Here is a 21,552-nt window from a genome sequence, read left to right as displayed (position 1 = left end):
CGATTGATATTCGAAAATAAAACGATAATAAAAAAATGGAATACGGTTTAGAATATGTAGAGGTTATCTTCAATAGAATATAAAATATGAATATTTCCTTAATAAACAACAGTTTTTATTTGCAATTTCAATGTATTATATTGAAATAGTATATTACACCACAAGGGCCGAAAATTCAATTTTCGAAACCGAAAGTGAATCATGACGTGCAGGGCCGAGGTTTCAACATTTGGCCCGTGTGGTGTAGGGGTGCTGGCTACGAAAAAATTTTTGATATTTAAAAAAATATCGATATATAGTTTTCGATATTTTTTCAAAAATGTCGTTATATCGATATTTTTTTGCAATAGGTTTAAAAAATATCGATAATTTACAAAAAAATATATATTAATATTTAAAAAAAAATAGAAATAGTGAAATATTTGCCTAAAAAATCTACATATTTTCAAAATCTCTTAAACATAGCGAAATTTTTGATGAACCTTTAAAACTATGTATAAATTTTAAAGGTTTGTTAAAAATTGTATTTAATTTATTATGAAAAAATATCGAAAAAATATCGGCTAAAAAATATCGATATATCGGCCAAAAAATATCGCCGTTATAGAGGGCCTTATATATTTTTTTAATATCTTCCTTGCAGCATGTGGAATCAACCTTAGAAATCAAGCACGTCTTTTGACAACTCAAGAGCTATAGAACAGAAAATATTGAGAATTCAAAAGGGTATATTAAATGCGAAACAGTATTTTAGGTTGTTTATTTGCGGCTAGCTGGCTTGACCTTAAATTTAACATATTCAGCTTTCAGAAGACTGTTCCAGAAGTTAAGAAATCATCAGTCAAGAAGAGTACGTGTGTTTATATTTGATTGAAAGAAGAAAAAAAGTACTGGATATTTCGGACTTTTTGGTAATTACATACTTCCTATAGAAATAATTTGATATATATATATATATATATATATATATATATATATATATATATATATATATATTTATATATATCACTACATAGTATAAAACAAAGTCGCCTTTTTTGTCCCTATGTCCCTATGTGCGCTTAAATCTTTAAAACTGCGCAACGGATTTTGATGCGGTTTTTTTCAATAGATAGAGTGATTCAAGAGGAAGGTTTATATGTATAATACCTGCATAATATACTAAGGCAACATTGCTAATTTTAGAGGTTTCTAACGTGATGTCGTAAATTAACCAATTTTTTTTGGCTTATTTAGCAATTAGCAAAAACGCTGCCTAACCCTACGAGTTGGATCAAATTAATGTACTACAGTATTGTACACCATAAAAAGGTCTACAAAAAAGTCCGCGATGGTATATGTTTATCTTTTAGGGATAACCCACATTAACCATTTTTATTGTTTACTTTTTACGTGAGAAAATGGCTTATTTACGAAGCTATTTTAAGCAATACGGCATTAATCCTTATCGAATTAAGTACCTTAAATACAGTGTGCAATTAATATAGATCAATATGGTTCCTTACAGCATGTAAACTAAACAAATATTTTCGGAGATATTACAAATTTAAAATTTGCGTTTAAAAATGTGTAATGTAATAAAAATTGTATGAATTTAGATATTCCAAAGATAGCAGGAAATCTTCATAGTAAGTATAGGGGAAGAGGAATTGTTTTACTCCAAATTTAATGCGTGCAGGCCAAGGGCAGTAATGAATGAACCAAAAATACTGGATCGATTTTAATCATGTTTTCATTGAGTGACATAGGCATATATATTTTATGCCCGTGCAAAGTCGGAGCGGGCCGCTATGTTTTTATATACAACGTTCATATTTTTTCTGTAGTGTATTTAATTTAGTATCAGCATTGCACCCGTGCGAAGCCGGGGCGGGTCGCTAGTATATATATATATATATATATATATATATATATATATATATAAATATATAATACTACAGGACTGACTACCTACATTGAGACCTTCAGATAACCACAGTCAGTCAAGAAATCAAGAGAATTACAAGGAGGCATGAGAATATTCAAGTATTCCAGTTTTTGGATACCACTAAAACAAGACACAGACTCAAAAGAATCATACCATCTGATTTTGTGTAGTGTTGTGTAGTGACTTGCATTTAATAAAAAATACAGGAGTCATACGTAAAAACATTATTTTACCAGGGACTGAGATACGGCCGATGAGTCCTCCTAGTTATATACCTAGATTTAAGTTATCATAAAGACAAATCGTAGGTTAGTCGGAAACGACTAGTAACAATATAATAATTAAATAATACAAAATAATAAAATAAAAATATGATTACAGTTACTTATATATAATGTCTCTTTCGATGCCTCTATATTTTGTGTTACAATATGATGATTTTAAATTAATCAGATAAAGTGTCACAAGCTACTCCTACCCGTCACAGTTACTTTTCCACAATATTACGAGATTGTAGTTTTTGAAAATAGAAAACCGAAAAGATATGCCGGTATCCCCGAGCGAAATTATGCTATTAGCGACCTTACACTTTTTTCATTTCAAGGAAGAGCATCGTTTATTAAAATTGAAAGGACCTGTGGAGGGTCGTCTCTATAAATACGAATAATACAATAGGGTGTGGTCTCTTGGGCGCCGCAAAAAAGCCGCAGTCCCCGGTCCGGATCCTTACTTATATTATCTGGAAAGGAAAGTGCTAAAGTCTACCTGACAGGTAAGTTATGGCGTTCCGTTGTGGAACGAACCCTAAAAGATCCTCAGTGTTTACGGTCGGAATCAAAAAGGGGGAAAGGGTTGTTTTCCCGGACTGTTTTCTTCGCCCGTATCGGAGCCGGCTCCTTTCTTAATAATAAAATAACGATAAACGTTTTACCGAAATAATGGGAAGATGTTATTTTTAAATCTTTCCTTATACACCTTTAAAACTCGCTTCTTATTTGTACTCGCACATAAAAAGTGTAATCTCATCAGTTTTTCATTTTAAAAGGGCCTTTATAAAGAAATATAAGAATAATATACATTAGTTAAAAGAGCATTCATAATTTTCTGTAATATTTCTCAATATCTCTGGCTGTACCGTGTCTGGCGTAGTACAAATAGTAAACAAAAAGCCCTATGTTTGAAGCGTACGTAATTTACCCTCAGCAATTGGTTTTTGAATGATTTTTCTGTGCTCTATTTTTACATTTCTGTGTTGTTTACAGTACAGTTTTACTATCCCCACTCTTTTACCTCGCTTTATGTCTTATTTTTATTTGTATTTACATTTCTTTTCTCTACCTATTTTATATCACTTTATTTGGTGATAATCTCCAAAGGTGTACATAAAGAAGCTCAATTGTATAATAGAAACAAGAAAGATCTTTCCCGAAGACCAATTTAGGTTTCGCAATAAGCATGGAACAACTGAACAAGTGCATAAACTCACTAACAAAATAAATAAGGACTTAAACGATAAAAGATATTATTCTGCTGCGTTTTTAGTCACATCTCATTCCAGATTACGAGCTACTATAACCTTACCTCATCGGTCCTCCTTTTACTGTAAAACAAGGCGATAAACATACCAAATTACATGCAGTATATTCAAGAGTTTTGCAGGTTAGTGTACTGCATATAGTTCTATATCTTCTGTATACAGCTGATTAACCTATAATAAAAATAACCACTGTGGCAATATACGCAGACGACGCGGCAGTCTTAGCCTCTCATGAAGATCCAGCTATAGCAATGAACTTACAAACACACCTAAATCATATACAAATGTGGCTGAAGAGATGGCGTATAAAAGCCAAAGAAACAAAATCCAGTAATATAACTTTTACGCTACGAAGAAGAATATGTCCAGCAATCTATATCAGTAATTGTCAACTCCCGCAAGTAGAGGATGCTAAATATCTTGGTATGCACCTAGGTCGATGACTAACTTGGAAGAAGCTGATATGTTACCCGCCAAACGGAAACAACTAGGACTTGAACTCTACCAAATGTATTGGCTTATCGGGCGCAAATCCAACACCATCCGATCTGATTACTGTTCATATATAGACTTTACAAAAAGCTTTAGAATAAGACTAATTATTTAAAGTAGTATTTTGTACAGGAGATCACTTGATGAAGTGATTTTCTACATGCCGTATATATCACTACATAGTATAAAACAAAGTCGCCTTTTTTGTCCCTATATCCCTATGTGCGCTTAAATCTTTAAAACTACGCAACGGATTTTGATGCGGTTTTTTTTCAATAGATAGAGTGATTCAAGAGGAAGGTTTATATGTATAATACATGCATAATATACTAAGGCAACACTGCTAATTTTAGAGGTTTCTAACGTGATGTCGTAAATTAACCTATTTTTTAGGCTTATTTAGCAGTTAGCAAAAACGCTGCCTAACTCTACGAGTTAGATCAAATTAATGTACTACAGTATTGTACACCATAAAAAGGTCTACAAAAAAGTCCGCGATGGTATATGTTTATCTTTTAGGGATAACCCACATTAACCATTTTTATTGTTTAATTTTTAGGTGAGAAAATGGCTTATTTACGAAGCTATTTTAAGCGATACGGCATTAATCCTTATCGAATTAAGTACCTTAAATACAGTGTGCAATTAATATAGATCAATATGGTTCCTTACAGCATGTAAATTAAACAAATATTTTCGGAGATATTACAAATTTAAAATTTGCGTTTAAAAATGTGTAATGTAATGAAAATTGTATGAATTTAGATATTCCAAAGATAGCAGGAAATCTTCATAGTAAGTATAGGGGAAGAGGAATTGTTTTACTCCAAATTTAATGCGTGCAGGCCAAGGGCAGTAATGAATGAACCAAAAATACTGGATCGATTTTAATCATGTTTTCATTGAGTGACATAGGCATATATATTTTATGCCCGTGCAAAGTCGGAGCGGGACGCTATGTTTTTATATACAACGTTCATATTTTTTCTGTAGTGTATTTAATTTAGTATCAGCATTGCACCCGTGCAAAGCCGGGGCGGGTCGCTAGTATAGTATAAACATAAAAAATATTTATTGCCCCCTGGGCATATTGTGGAACTACTAACAGAGTATATTTATCCATAATAAAAAGTGGACGTCTATACAACACACTGGTTAAAGTGAAACCGAGCTAAAAGTCATATGACTAAGATGGCGTGCAATAAAAATAGTAGCGAGACTTTTGCCCCACCTGTTCCTACATTATACCTATATTTGGAACCTAATCAATAGTAGCCTAATATGTACCAGTGTCTTTTCACGTCTTATAACCTTGAGGTCTCTACTGATACCTATGAGAATAAAACTCTAGTTGTTAATGATACAGAAACAACATAATTGTTAAGAAATCTTCTAATACTTATAACATCATAATACTGCATTATTATTTTCGTGAATGCTTATTAAATATTGTTACCAAAATAGTAACTATTAATAAAAAAACAATAACCAATAGTAATACTACGCAGATTTTGTTCGTTATTACACAGGAATAACCTACTTTGTGTTTGTTAAAGACGAAAATAAAAATTATCTTAGAAATCCCCAGTTTGCTTAACCTGCTAAGCAAAGTTAAAGCGTATTGAAAGTTTACAGTCGTAATGGAACCCATTTAAAAAAAAATGGGAAAAAAGTTGTTGCACTGTTCTTCGAACATAAACAGATCCGTCTTCAGAAAAAATCACCGGTGAATTGGCGGAAACCATTTGTGTCTCTTTGTTATTAGTGATTTGGTGAGGAATGTTCAGTGATTGTCAGTGTGAATTCGTTCTGAGAGACGGTGTTGTGAGTGTTATATATAATTAGATTTGAAAGTCTTGTTATTATGTTTCCCCATTTCTTGGTAGCAAGACTTTTTTCGCTAATTTCTCTAAATTCTTTAATCAAACTGTGACATCGATTGGAGGAAATGATAATTGGATGGGACAATGTTGATCAAATATGGTATTTAACAAATATAAAGTCGTTGAACTGAACTAATATATACTAAATAGAAACAAATGTATTTTTCGTTATTTGCCATTGTCGTTTCTTCTGTTTGGCCTTCTAATTCCTCATGTTTGGAATTGTTTAATTGACTAAGGTGTCCATCGTCAAAAGAATGAGCGCGACGCTTTTCTATTGTTTTCAACTTCAAGGTCAACTCAGAATATGCAAATTTTTAATTTAAACTAAAACTCCAGAGTTTTCTTAAGTTACGAAATATTGTTGGTAACCTAAGATAACGGAAATATTCAAAAATAATTCATTATAAACAAATATTAAGCTCAGAAATGTCAATGAGTTGATGAAAAGTACCACAAAGTTGTATATGAACGGATAATCTGTATAAATGAAGTAGTTTATACAAATTCTTATAGACTTAGGAGTGCAAGATAATGATCAATCATGTAATGATGCCAAGCAGTCCAAGAGCCTTACATTTTTTTAAATGTTTATACCACTTTTTGCGATTGCTGAAGGCGTCATCTCTGACTTCTTCCTTTCTTTATCCTTCTTGTTTGTTACTTCGGTCCAGTCAGACTGTTCTTCTACCTTTAATGCTAGTTCGTCTTCATCGGTGTAGTAGTCTTCTGCATTCTTTTTGGTGTATCTTATCCTTAGTTAATTGCAACAGTTGTTGGTTCAGGGGGCCGTCTTTTGTGTGGGAGCACGTATTTATTTTACTTTGGGTAGGCCGTTTCACCGTACCCCGTACCTAGGAGTTCTTTGAAATCTTTAACTGAAGTTGACCGTCAAAAAATACACATGTATTTTTATTTGATATTTACAGAGATTCGTCTTCGGAAAGGAAAAAATATGTCTTGACTATGAAGGTTCGGACCGAACTGAAAAGCCTTAAATGAAGCAAAAAAGTGCAATTCTGTTACAAAATTGTTAACACTTGAAGATTATATTGTTTTGAATGTATTTTATGTTATAATATGGTATTTTAAATCAAACCAATCTGATAAAATACTCATTTGACGCCTGTAAAAGTTATTTCAAGAAATGCTCAAGGCCAATTCTGGTTATAAACTCCGAAAGTTCACAATTTTATTGTGAAGTGAATGGTGTTCAGATCCTAGTAGATCTTTCAAGATAATAGTGGCTAATATTGAGATTCTATACTTTATTCCATATTTCAGCTCCGAAGATATTTGTCAAGATCCAGTAATCTTGGATGATTGCTTCTAAACTGGTAAAACAATGTGTTCAAATTTTTATTTTAGCATATTGGACCAACTGGTTATCAGAATTCATCGAAAATCATTTTCCACCAACACAAAGCAGTCTCACTCACTTCCAAATTCAAAATAATTGTATTAGAGTGCGAGTTCCTTTAACTAACATCTAACGTTTTCGCCTTGTTTTCAACGAAATATTATTACCTATTCAATGCTACTGAGGCCGAACGGTATAGTCGCAAATGGTGTTTACAAGTTAGCCTAGTCCGGTCCCAGACTAGGCACTCGGCAATTTACCGACCAATCTCATATATAAACGGTTTTGGACCGTTAATCTTCAGTGCTAATACCTTTTAGCCATCATCATGAATACTCTGCTTCCTTTGTGTGCCATCTTGGCCTCGGCTTGTGTCGTTACGACGGCATATGACTTCGAGGATGCAGAATTCAGTAAGTGTGTTCGATGTTATTTTGTTTTCGACCTGGTAATGGGTTGTTTTGTTGAATTAATTATTCGTTGATATTGAAATTAGTATATTTTATTGTTTTTGTTTCTCAAGTATGCAATATGGGTAATAATGAAGTCAGTTCAGTATTATATCAGATGAATGAAACATGATCGGGTTGTTTGTGCTTGCTTCAGTCGGTGTAGATGTTAATTGATTTAAATTCACTGAAAATTATTTAATAACATATATATTCAATGAATATAGCAATAAGTTGAAGCCCTTCTTCTATTTAAGGGGCTATTCTAGTTTCGAAATTTGAAAAAAATCGAATTTTCTCCTATTGTTATAGTGAAACTTTTAAACCCTTAAGACAATTTTACAAAATTGAAATTATTTTCGGAGCTGTTTTAGAGACGCGATTAAGTGTATATACTTGAAATTTAGTGTGAACCTTCTTTATATATTATCGTATTGTATTGTAATCTATTTTTTTTGCCAAATTATAGCTGTTCGAAAAAAGATCACTCGCGTCTTTCTATCATTTTGTTAATATTTCAGACTTTTTAAAAATAATAAAGATCCAAATTTTGTTATAGTTTTATTTTGATATATTAGAAGAATATATAGATAAGTCTTACTTAAGTAAGTTGAGGAAAAACGCGTCCAAATTTTAGCTATATCTCTGGAAATTATTTAAATTTTGAAATACGCTGTGTTGATCTTTTAAATTAGAATACTTCTTAAGGAATAAATTTAAAGAGTGCCTTAAATGTATAGCGAACGGTTCGTTTTCTTGAAATTGGGTTATTGGTCAATAAAATAAAACAATCTAAATTTATAATGCTTTTCGCAGACATAGCTGAAGTTTCATCCATTTTCCATTTTTAACAATTATTTTTTACACAATACTGACCGTTATATTGAATATAAATATCAGAAATATTATAACTATTTATAGTAAATTAATCTCTCTTGTTTCAAATAATGTGTCTTATATTTAATATATTTGGAAACCCTCATCATTTTGCTGTGACCTTTGGATTGAAACTTGACCTTGAAATATTAAAATTTGAATATCAAATTTTAATATTTCCAAATTGTATACTTATAGACCTTATCTACATTTATTTTTTTGTTGAATTTGTATAAAAACAATGCTATTTACTTTTGGTTATATTTTGTTGAATTATTAATCAACAAAACTTTAATTGTGGGGTTTCTGTCATGTGTAATTATAAAAAAGTCTATTGTTAAGTGATCTTTAAATTTTGAAACTCGACAGTCCTGTTGTTTTGTGACGTTTATTACAGATATGAGTATACGTTTTGATGTGACGCTAATATAGTAGAAATTTTCAAGGCCAACTCCAGATAAACAGGGCTTAAGTTCAAAAACTCTACACTCATATTATTTTATGATTTTTCTTACACATATAGTATTCATTATATAGTATGTACTATATGGTATATGTAAGTATATATTTTGTGAAGTTAAAAGAGCAGAAATATTCAAGGCCCATTCAGAATATGGCCTGGATAAAAAAATAAGGAAATCGAGTTTTATTGAACGAACATAAGAATTAAATCAAGTGAATATACATATAAGATGATTTTGTTATGGTTAACAACGATATTTATTGAAACAATACATTTTAAATATTGCTATGACGAACCTAATTAATTATAGCAATTAAATTAGTTGTACTAGTACGTTCGAAAATAGTTCCGGGCATAATATATTGTTACCTGTTAACTATTGTGTTATGTTAAGTGTTGAACGATCAAATGAAAACATTGATATTGATTGAGAAAATGATTGATATAAAAATATACGAACTCGAGATGGGTAGTTCTTTTAAAAAACCTATAATATATGCCTCACAGTAAAGCCATAAAAATAGAAAAAATTACTAGATGAATTAAAAATACCAATCTCGCCAACGAGAAGGTTAAAACAATGAAGCTGAACTCTGTTTCTCTTATCACAATAATGTTTAGCATATAACATTTTTCTTTCCGAACTTACTGTATGAATTTTTTTTTTTTCGAATATATGCAAATTTATTTATCAACACATTTATAATTTTTCTATCCATCGATACAGCACATTCAGCTGTCAATTGAGTATTTAATTTCGCCAAAACTTACGGTATATTGACCTTAAACTCAATTATCAACATTACGATACTTGTTCTTGTGCCAGTTCATCGACTTCATTGATACATAAGCAAATGTTATTGACCGCGGCTAAGATTAAGGTCATGGTCATGGCAGTCCTTACGCCGTATCTATCGAACCGTTCACTTATACTACTTGACACTAATTGCTTTCTATTTATTTAGATCAGATTTTAGCGGATGAGTTAGACGATGGCTTAGATACGTTGGATTCTACTTTTGTCCATCATAGGGTTAGGCGTGCCGAAGACACCAACCCATCACCTCAGGTTCGATTACATTTTTAAATAGTAATGACGATCTATACACTTAACTCTCTCTAGAACAGTGATGAGAAATGCAAAAAGAAACGAAGGAAGCCATCGCTGTGCTGCGCGGATGATATCTTCGAGCAAGAACATGAAAAAGATCGCGATATATTCAGATCGTGCTTCAGAGAAGTGTTGGGTGTTGAAAAATCCAGTCACCATCGCAGGGGTGATCCTTTCAGCTGCAAGGAAACCGAGAAACGACGTAATGACATGACCGTAAGTTTCTTCATTTGATTTCCTGAGAAATATTATATAACAGTACATTGGTTATTCTTTAGTGTGTTGCTGCATGTTGTGGTCAAAAGAAAGGTTTGGTAAGTACCTGTACAACAAACTGAACCACATTTTCGATAAAATAATGATTTTACAGCTCGACGATCAAGGTCAACCCAAACCGGAAGCCATAACCAAGGCTATAAAGGAAGCTTTCGCTAAAGAAAGTTGGTTCGATGGCGTGGCGGATAAAATCGTCGCCACCTGCCTGAAGGAAGCCGAGAATGCTACACAGTATCAAGTCAAACCAACTTCCGACAATATAAAACAATGTAACCCATCGGGAATCACAATAAAACATTGCCTGTTCAGAGAAATTCAGCTCAGCTGTCCAGCTGATCAGATCAAGGACCAAAAGGCGTGTGACAAATTCCAGGATAGAATCAAGAAGGGTTTGGATGACGTGGAACCACCACCGCCACCACCGTTTGATGGTTCCAGAGAGTACTAAATTATTTGCGTTAAACTATTCAAGTATTAAGCACGGTACTAATTAAGATAGATATAGGGTATAGTGACTTATTATTTAACAACAATCTTAGTTTATATAAAATATAATAAAATGATATAGACAAATAAAATGTTTTTTTTTAATAAATGATTATGAAATTACGTCAGTGATTGAATTATTTTGGTTCTCTTAACATTGGAAGACACGAGGATATAAAAAAAACATATATACATATATTTTTAAAAATACTTGTATCGATGTAGAGATATACGAGATATTTATAACATAAAAATAAAGAAAGCTCACGTATACTTATATTTTTTTGCTCTGAAGTTGTTATAGTTCTGAAAATAATCATACTTATGATATTTTGTTATAACGTTCAGTAGTGTAGTAATTTAAAATTATCATTACTGTGTCGATCATTTTTAATTAATGGAAATTAGATTTAATTAAATAAAATTTAAAAGAAATTAGTGAGTGTTGGTTCTTCAGGCAGATTTTTCAATATGCATTAATTAATGTTATATATCAAATATATATCTGATCTTATATTGAACATACTTTGAAAACAAGTTTAGTAAAATATATTTTTAAAATTATTCCCATTATTCTGTTACGAGTTAATTTAACAAAATGTGGTCGAATTACGAGCATAGGGAGATTTATAGTATATGGTCTATTCAAAGTTTTTTGTACATACTTTATCAAGATGTTTAGTGTATTGCCTGCCGCATTCTGTAAATACGTTTTAGAATCAGACTATATTTTTCTTCTCATTTTACTCTAGTTTAAAAGAGATACAGTACTGTCTGATTAGTTTGAACACGTAAACGAATGAGCCTGTCAAAATTGGTCGGTTGTCAAACGTATGCAAAGTTCTTGAAAGTATTAGTGATAAGAGGTTATAACTCTAACCTATAAATTATTGTGGCTGTATAAGTAACTGTATGTTTAAGTATATGATAAAACAGGTCAATTGAAAGGTGCTCGGCCTGACATATAGATGGCGCTACTAGAATTAAATCCATATGCTTTTTAATTAGCGCTAACCCTCTAAAGATGCGTGTATAAATTTGAGAGCTGTAGGATCGTTAGTTTCTGAATTATAGCATTTTGAATGAACTTTTGCTGTTGTGAAAAAAATGGAGAAAAAGGAATTTTGTATGTTGATAAAATATTGCATATTGAATAGAAAAAATACAGTTGAAACAAAACTTTGGCTTGATGCCAAGTTTCCGGACACCGCCCCAGAAAAATCAACCATCCACGATTGGTATGCGAAGTTTATACGTGGTGAAATGAGCACCGAAGACGCTGAATGCAGTGGATGCCCAAAAGAGATTGTAACCGTCGAAATCATTTGAAAAATCCACAAAATGATTTTGAATGACCATATATTGAATGAAATAGCAGACGCCCTAAATATATCAACTGAACGTGTACATCATATCATTCACGAATATTTGGGTATGAGAAAGATCTGTGCAAAGTGGGTGCCGCGCGAGTTTACTTTTGACCAAAAACAAAGACGAATTGATGATTCGGAGCAGTGTTTGAAAATTATCAAGAGTAATAAACCCGAGTTTTTGCATCGAGATGTGATAAGGGATGAAACATGGCTCCATTATTTCACTTCGAAATCCAATCGACAGTCATCTGAGTGGACTACACACGGTGAACCCGCTCCATGGAAAAACGTAACAGTCGGCTGACAAGGTTATGGCGTCTGTATTTTGGGACGTGCATGGAATACTTTCCATTGACTACCTTGAAAACAATCAACAGCGACTATTACATAACGTTATTGGACCGTTTTAAGGACGAAATCGCCGAAAACGGCCGCATTTTAAGAAAAAGAATGTGCTGTTTTATCAAGACAATACACCTTCACACAAATCAGTGAAAACGATGGCAAAAATCCATGAATTGTGATTCGAAATGCTTCTTCATCCACCGTATTCTCCAGACCTGATCTCCAGCAGCAATAAAAGAATACTCGGTGATTGAAATTGAGGCTTATTTTGAAGCAAAGGACAAATCGTACTACAACAATAGTATTAAAATGTTCGCTATTATCATGTTGAATAAAAAAAACTAATTTTGCCAAAGCAATGTATTTTACTATGGTAGGCGGGGGTCTTTTCAATTGACCTGTTACTATTATGTTGAAATAAATTATATTTGATAACATTTTTGTTCAATTATTTTATCAAAATTAAACTGAATTTAAACAGGGTTGATGCGGCAACATTGTGACGGCCTGGCGTCACAAATTTAAATGACGTAGGTACAAAATAACTTTGAATTGATTATACATCTTTGTTAATATATTCAAGGGTATTCGAGAATAGTTTAGATTCACAATTGATGCCGGTAGGAGGATTCGCTGCGGTAGGATTTCAGGATTTTTTCATAACGCAACAAAATCATTAATTAGATATGTTTGATTTAGTTGTGGAAATGCTCGACAGGGTAACGTCTATCTTAAAATATATAAAATATTACGATTATTTAATAATGTAAAAACCAAGAATATCATTTTATCGAACGTATATTTAACTCAGGAAATCTAACCAGTGGGAGAACCAGTCACTGTACATCTATAGTACATTTTAGCGACAGAAACACAGCCATTGTACTGCCAGAAAGGATTATGGCAGTTTAAAATAAACCAAATCGACTTCGAGCCATTTTCAACTTCGAACCGACTTATACGAGAGCCTATAAATAATTTTAAGTAGTTCCTTTACGGTACCCGGCAGTTTTATTGATAATAAGAGCTTTTCTTTTTAACTTTCCATGCATACATTCCGGGGCAGCGCTTTTGATATATTATGGAACGGACCCCGCGGGGTATTAGAAACTGTGAAAGCAGTGAAGATGTTTTTGTTGGGTGGGCAATTTATATTTTAATGTAAATTTTAAGACCTCGCCCGCCTTTATCAACGGAAACGTTTGCCGCGTCTGATGAAAAATGCAAATTGTATTACATAGCCGAAAGATGCAACTAGAACTAATTAAAAACATTCGTTCTATGAAAGGAAATGCATAGTTTTCGAAACGTTTGAAAAGTTTCTCGTATATTTTTAATTTTAATATAGCTTCCTTTTGAATTTTCATATTGAAGTCATTATTTCTGTATTAATAATATATAAATTACTCTTACATTATTTAGTATCTTTTTAACCGACTTCAAAAAAAAGGAGGAGGATGTTCATTAATTTCTTCGCCAATTGTGGACCGATTTTCAAAATTCTTTTCGTATTCGAAAGAGTGGACTTCCGACATAATCCCATTGGAACCAAGTTATAATCTGATGGTGGAATCCGGGAAAATCGAGGGAAGTCCTCAAAAAACCTCAAAGACACCTACAATGTTTTTACATATATTTTTATCTATAATAATCAGATATTTGTGTATAATGTTTATTACCGAGCTGATCTGACGGAAGGCACAACTCCTAAATGGTTAGGAGTTAGAATATATACTTTTAAATATTATGGGGAAATATTATGTGCAGACAATTAATTGTATAGTTTGAAGTTATTTAAGTATGTCGATGATGAAAGCAGAGGCCGGAGCGCTACACCCTTCAGAGGATTTTAAGGAGAATTTAGTAAGGGTTTACTTACCAAAATCTTTCAGTGGAAAAGCCATTCAGTTTGCTTTTTAGGTTGAACAATAACATATGGGAACTCGTAGAAATTTTGCAGGCATATGCCTCTATGGAATAGTCGTTAGAGTATTCATAATATAAGGTTTGATTAAAACATTTGTCAAATTACCTAGGTTAGGTAGTGGCCCCAGGGCCTGAATCGTTCTTTAATTTCAATCATTGTTTCTTTATTTTTATTTTTTCTCATACAGGCTGCTCATTTACTTGGTCTACCCATATAAATACTTAATAAATCAATATGAGTGATAGTTTATTATAGTTTTGGCAGCCTGTAATAAATTTACACAGCTGGATTTTATGACTATGAATATTTCGCTTCAATGACGATCTTAACGGCTACCCTGGACTAGTCCATATGATCTTTGGAGCTTGTAATTATAATAATTGATCCTGTTTTCGTTTCCAGTTAGAATAAGTGATAGACAACTCCTATTTTTGTTCTTGGCAAACAATAAAAACCGTAATGTTGTATATTGAATTGATTCAAAACAGTATGTTTACTCAACTCGAATTTCTTTTGAATATTTCTTTTTATGGTCATGTAAAAGTCCGGAAATAGTTGAATCATTAACTGCTAAACTATCTAACTAAGTCTTGCAACTCTTTACCCTTTGACCTTTTTTGCGCCTCGTTCATTCAGGTCGCCCTTCTCCATTGACATTAAAAAACATCACTTTTAAATTGTTTAAGCTAAAACTAATAATTGAGATATGACAGAGTGGCATCACCATTGTTTCAAACTCTCTAAAAATATTGATCTCTGAAAATATTTGATTGGTATGATGAATGTAATTAAATAATTCTAAATTGAAAGCAATTATTTTAGATAGAGAAGTGTCAAAATCATTGAATTAAATTAGAATAAAACAGTTAGATTAGCTTGATTAATAGTTGTTACAGTGATCTTTTAGTTTATTGGATTTTCCCCAATCTTCACAAGCACCTATTGGCTTACACATTATTTATTTTTATAAATTTGAAGCTTTATTTTCAAAAATCTGTCGATAGCTGCCACCTTTTCCCATCTCTCAGACAATATACGGATTCGATCTCGAAAGGACGACGTATCTTTTGAGGTTATCCACGAATCGACACATTTCTATGTTTTTATATGTCTTATATATCGGAACTAGTAGTAGTAATCAGAAAGAGCAAGGTCTGGAGAGTACGGTGAGTTTTTCGTGCAGTATACCGCTTTTAAAACGACGAAATCAGTATTCATATGTTGAAAACGATGGAACATGGTTTCCGTAAGTTTCACGCGACATTCGATGATCTTCAGCCGCCCCATTTTTTTCAAATTGAACTGAAAAGTAAAATTTCCGGCAAATGCTATTTACTCGGTATAAATACAGACATTTTCAATGTACTACTGATCAATGAACACCACCTGTTGTGAACACTTTGAAATGAATTTATAGACCAGAACAAAATATGAGAGGATAGTATTTGCCAGATTAACAACAGTTTGAAGAATTGTTAAAATAGTTATGAAAGAAATTAATTAGTACTAGTCTTTATAATTAGTAATTAAACACGCAAAAATGACAAAAATCAATTTATGTTATAAGAACAAATATAATTTAAATAGATGGCTGCGATGACCACCACTATTGCCCAAGATACGATCTGTTTCGTACTGAAATATGGACGCCCGGATGACTATCGGTTTGACCACATGACGAAACGCCCAAAATTTACATAAGGAAAACAATTCGGCATCATTTTTCATCCGGTCGCTGTTTTTTCCATTTCTGCTGACGAGATGACTTTTTAATGAATGTATCGTCTCTCCACACCCTAACGGTTCACTTCATCAACTTGCCGGTTAATGCCCAATGAATATTCTTTTGTTCGCTAGCTGTCGATTAGTCGAAATCAATTGGTGGGGGGAGAACAAAGCAGATACATCATCGGAAGTGAATCAGTGGCGTGTAAGGTGGAACAAAGTCGAATATATCGATCGGTAATTATTGTTAAAGCTTATACAGCTAGTCCAATAGTTTTATATGTACGATGCACAGTTATTCTTGTAGGAAAGTTCGTCTTGTCGGTCAGTCGGAATGTGTGGCTGTCGATACGATTGTTTGCCCGAACATTCACTGCTATTTTGTGAAAGGAATTCGCACGAGAACTGAAAACACTGATTGAAGAAATACTTACTTATTACTATTGAAATTGATACATGTGGTCGACGAGAGAATTGACAGAATATTAGGTTAAGGAAGTACAGTAGCGCTGTGGAAGTGGTGCTGTTACAAAGGGATAGAGAAATGAAAAGAGAGCGAGACGTCGTCGTGGTTAAGATATTTTCCTTATATTATAGATACTGTAAAGTTTTTAATAACTAATCCAAATTTCCTCGAACCCCATTTGTTTTTATGTTTGTTTGAAGAAGTATTAAAAAAAATATGTATTAGTATGCTAAAATAATTTACTATATATCTCTGCATTACAATTGAATATATTGATAACGACAAAAAATACTTTCGAATCGAATTTCGTTTGACGTCGTTTCCCCACCCTCCGTGCCGCCACTGTTCGCCATCACGATGCCCTACGATGGCCAAATGTTTCGGAAATTGGTTCGGAAATATTCTCATCGTTGCCGACGCTTCATTTGCCTTTATTTGCATATTAATTCTTTTCAGTTTCGGGACGCGTAAAAGTTCAAACAAACGTTAATTGCGAATCGCAGTCGGCCGCGGATGGCCCGGAAAAAAGTCAATTTCGGATTTGCGAAGATAACGGACCGGGAATTTTTCCATCTTCTCGGCGGCGAGGCGGCAGCGCCCGTTAGAGATGACGGCGGGGAAATTAGAAATCAGCCGCCGGTTATTTGACCAATCACGGTTTTTTAATTTGGTTTATTTTTATTTCGTTGAGTGGGAAGTGGGGCAGGGTGAGAAGTGCGAATCGGTCGAAATATTCGTCAAAGCATCAATAGGTTTAACTTGGAAAATCTCACAAGAGTTTACTCATAGGGACACCTGACCTGTCCAATAAAATTTCATTTTACATCGTTTTTAGTTTTTGAAAATTTTATGTATAATTTACAACAATATTTCCTACCTCTTAAAAAATAGTTTTATAGTAAATTGATAGGTTCTGTATTTAAGATTTAAGTGTTAGTAGTAGTAGTAGTGTTAGTAATAGTAGTAGTGTTAGTAATAGTAGTAGCAGCAGCAGCAGCAGCAGCAGTAGTAGTAGTAGTAGTAGTAGTAGTAGTAGTAGTAATAGTAATAGTAGTATCAGTAGCTAAGAAGATTAAGCTTAAGTAGATTAGTTTTATTTTAATTTTCAAGTACAACAGAAGAATACTAAAGTATTAATTTGTAAAATAAAATTGTACTAAGCATGTCTAATATAAGATGAAATTAGTTTAAAAAAAGTTAACGGGATAAAAATAAACTCTCGCCCTGTACATTAAAAATACAACCCCTACCTTCCCACATCAAAACTGTTTTGCCAAACTCAATTAACAACATAATTAACCTAATTTACACCTCATTATCTGTTTCCATCTCCCCCGCTACCGCGCCGCACCGTCCTCGTATCAACCCGGTGTCTCCGTCCCCACTCGTCCCGCCGTTACTGCCGTTACCGGTCGCGCCCTGCCACCCAATTAACCTCTGGATATCGCCGTTGACCTCTGTGCATAGGGATCGGCTATTTGACCGGGCTGTACGCGTGTCCACTCCTGAGCGCGTCTCTCGCCCTGCGATACGTCCCCTAATCCCGGATTTTATTTGTGCTGGACGCCCGATCCCCCCCGATTACCGTCAAATATTTTGACGGGAGAACAAATATTGTTTTAATAAACCGACGGCTCGAGTGCTACGGGTTATGGAGAGGATACGCGACCGGCAGTGACGCGGGAGAGGGGGTGATATTTGATATTTGATTGATTCATTATACCGATGTGGTGCTGAGGACGGTCTGGAAGCTTCGATATAGTTATAGTATATTATACTGTCGGCTGTGAACATTGGAAGGTTGCTGAACTGCCCCGAGCTTGAAATGTGTACTCTAAACACTTTAGATGTTGAGTTTTGCTTGTTAAAATGCAACATATAGTATATCCAAAGTAGCAGAACTATGAAGTACTCCAAGGATCTTACGCCATCAACATGTACAATGTATTGCCTATTGTAAATTCGTTTTAATACCAGACAATAATTTCCTTCTCATATATATATATATATATATATATATATATATATATATATATATATATATAAATAAATATAATATAAAGGTTTTTAAAACAATTGCAAATACCCTTTACCATAAAAACAAAGTGCAACAGCCATCGATCGACAAACTGAATGTGGGACAGGGTCCTGGAACGGTCTGCCATTCTTCAGCCCATGTCCGGCCCTATGTTGGGGCCATAAATATTTCAGGACCTCGACGGGGCGCCGCGGATAAAGCGACGTGGTCGGACGTCGCGACGCCCGTGAATAATGAACCGGGAACCGGACTAATTAAGATCACGAACGGGCAGCTGCCAATGCGGGATTTATCGCTGTCCTTTCTTTGGGGTATCTCGAAGGTTCACGTATTCCCTCAACGCTAAGAGAATCGAGATTAAAACAACAATAGTCGCAGGACGAGACAATTCAAGAAAGAACTGGACGAACTAAAACATTTAATTAAATTGTAATAAACATGTACTAATAAAGCGTAAACAACTTTGGCTTAAACTGAACCAAATATACTCGTAGGGTGTACATCCAAATTATATTTGGAGAATAAGATATCTTTGTATAAGTCAATTCTTAGGCTCATATGATATTATGGTATCGAACTGTGGGGTACTACTACCATATCCAACATAGTCATGCTTCACAGATTCCAAAATAAAGTGATACGTGCCTTCTTTGACGCCTCATATATGTCAGTGACAACTTAATTCAGCGCGATATTACCCTGGGAAGAATCATGAGTGTGATGAGTGTGAAGTACTGTGAAGGAGGCGCCCGAATGCACTCGCCAAATAATTAAATGTGCGCTATGTCAGTGAAATGCGTAGGTTAAAATATTTACTATCATCCGACCTTATTGATAGACACGCAAAACAGTTTTTAGAATAACGTATAATGGTAATTAAATTAAGTATAACACTAGCTTCAACCATTGTGTCATATAAATGTCCAAATCAATATACGCCACAAGAAGGAGCAGAAATAGGGGCAATATTTAATGAAAATAATCGTTCCATCATGGGAATTCATCGGAAATTGCATCCTAATCGTAAAGTGCCTCACAGAACCACGTTTATCGTTTACATGCAAATTTTCGACAGTACGGTACGATTGCAGACAGGTCTTGCTCTGGAAGACAACGGACGTCTCGTAAAAAGAGTCTCCAGAAATATCAATTCGGGGACGTGGTTCCCAATTATACATTTCTGCACGCAGTTTAATTCCAATTTTGAAAATTAATTTGAAAATCTTTCCGTACAAAATTCAGTTACTCCAAAAACTGCTACCGAGTGATCCTGATCAACGAGTCGAGTACAGTAATGCAATCCTAAGGCTGTCTGGTGAAATTGGAGATTTTTCTTGGCTCCTATTTTTTTGAAAATTACCAAGGTATTGAAGTTAATGTTACTACTAAATGGTACCAAGATATGGTTCGAAATTTTGCCTGAAATGGAAGAGCAAGGACTAGAGGTCATGTGGTTTCAACAAGATGGGGCCATAGCAGACACTGCTCGTTTAACAAATCCATTATTCTATTTTAACGACTACTTACGGGAAGTATTTAACGAAGGATTTAAAAGCACCATACTTTTTCTTATTGGGGTTTTTTTTAATCAAAAGCTTATGTGAATAAACCCCAAACGATTCAAGATGGTAGGAGGACTTTTGCGCTACGTTATAGAATACATCTATAGTGTTAATTAGTGCTATCAAGGTACATAGATCATCCATTATAGTCGCCCGGTACTTCTTGACTAAATATCTTTCAGAATTTTTCAAATATCGGTGATAAATGCTAGAAATATGTACAATATATCAAAGAGATTATTTTATACGGACAATATCATCAACACAATTACTTACCGCATCATATAATCGCTTGCAGATTGTAAATAAGCCGGAAAACAAGACAAGACAAAAAAATTGCGTCTATTGTTTCGTCTGTCCGAACAGTGGTCATGAATAATGTGGTTCCTTTCGCCGCGGCGAAGGAAAACTTTAAGAACATCGCGAAAGTTGCTTATTATTCGGCGAAGTTTCCATTCTTTCCGCCGGATGCTCGGCGAGTATTAGACTGGTCCCAGTTATGGCGATTAAATCTTTGTTTCGCGCTCGGGAATAGTAGATTTTCCTTTACAGGTAGACGTTTTCTATTTCCGGTTTGGTTCGCCTCATTTTCGAGTTCCTATTTCCCGAGATATAAGACGGACTTTATATTTTTCTCGGTATTGAATAATTTCTCCCGTGCTCTTAAATAGATGGCGCTATCATAGTTGTACGTATGATCAGGGAATGCAATATGCAGCCATTTTTTCAAAATCTGTAGTTTTATTGCAAACCTGAGATGAAATCCGATGAGTAAGTTATACTTAACAGATTTAAGTTAGAAACTAAGTATCTTTAACTGAAGAATAAACAGATATATCTAGTTATCATTGTTTTGGAAAATACTTTTAACAGAGTAAGAAGAGAAACGTCATGAGATATATTAGATTAAAGAGGTGTAAGTAATAAATTTGTAAGGATAATTCAGTAAATATACTGGATAAATATCGATACCATCATTTTAGATAACCAAACCTTCCAAACTGAAACAGAACTACGACAAGACGAGTCAAGTCCAATCTCCAATACTGTCTATAATATTAATGGACGAACCAAAAAAATAATAAATAATAAGGAGATAAAAGAATAATAGTCAAAATAGAAATGAATGCATTTACATTCAACTATCTTGGTATATAGAAAGTACTGGAAGCCAAGAGATGGAAAGGAACGCAAGAATTGGGTAGACCATTGTACCATTGTATAGTGTACAAAGCAATTTACAGAACAAACTTAAC

The 21,552-nt window shown here is 33.7% G+C and overlaps 1 protein-coding gene and 1 long non-coding RNA gene across 2 annotated transcripts in view; one reads left to right on the top strand and one right to left on the bottom strand.

Moving 5' to 3' along the window:
• The first annotated feature begins 7,452 nt into the window (after nucleotides 1-7,452).
• Nucleotides 7,453-10,983, top strand: LOC143203199 (uncharacterized). The gene is made up of 5 exons (XM_076415337.1): nucleotides 7,453-7,612; nucleotides 9,953-10,056; nucleotides 10,111-10,314; nucleotides 10,377-10,412; nucleotides 10,469-10,983. The coding sequence occupies exons 1-5, from the start codon at nucleotides 7,528-7,530 to the stop codon at nucleotides 10,820-10,822; spliced, it is 783 nt and encodes a 260-aa protein (XP_076271452.1). The 5' UTR covers nucleotides 7,453-7,527; the 3' UTR covers nucleotides 10,823-10,983.
• Nucleotides 10,984-12,093: 1,110 nt separating this feature from the next.
• LOC143202557 (uncharacterized) overlaps nucleotides 12,094-21,552 on the bottom strand; it is a 75,050-nt gene continuing 65,591 nt past the window's right edge. Inside the window, exon 2 of the long non-coding RNA XR_013007187.1 lies at nucleotides 12,094-12,139. This is a non-coding gene — a long non-coding RNA (uncharacterized LOC143202557). The remainder of the gene's footprint in view (nucleotides 12,140-21,552) is intronic.

This window comes from Rhynchophorus ferrugineus, unplaced genomic scaffold, assembly GCF_030347505.1.
Source record: "Rhynchophorus ferrugineus isolate W39M unplaced genomic scaffold, kcgeb_rfMv2 rfM9, whole genome shotgun sequence".
NCBI lineage: Eukaryota > Metazoa > Arthropoda > Insecta > Coleoptera > Curculionidae > Rhynchophorus > Rhynchophorus ferrugineus.
Note: the sequence above shows the minus strand (reverse complement) of the source record. Positions and strands in the feature narration are given on the sequence as shown.

Bases quoted from the DNA above. Each gene is read 5' to 3' on its own strand.
- LOC143203199 (XM_076415337.1), top strand. From the start codon at position 7,528: ATGAATACTCTGCTTCCTTTGTGTGCCATCTTGGCCTCGGCTTGTGTC. The intron at 7,613-9,952 runs GTAAGTGTGTTC...CTATTTATTTAG, and splicing joins CTTCGAGGATGCAGAATTCA to ATCAGATTTTAGCGGATGAG. The intron at 10,057-10,110 runs GTTCGATTACAT...AACTCTCTCTAG, and splicing joins ACACCAACCCATCACCTCAG to AACAGTGATGAGAAATGCAA.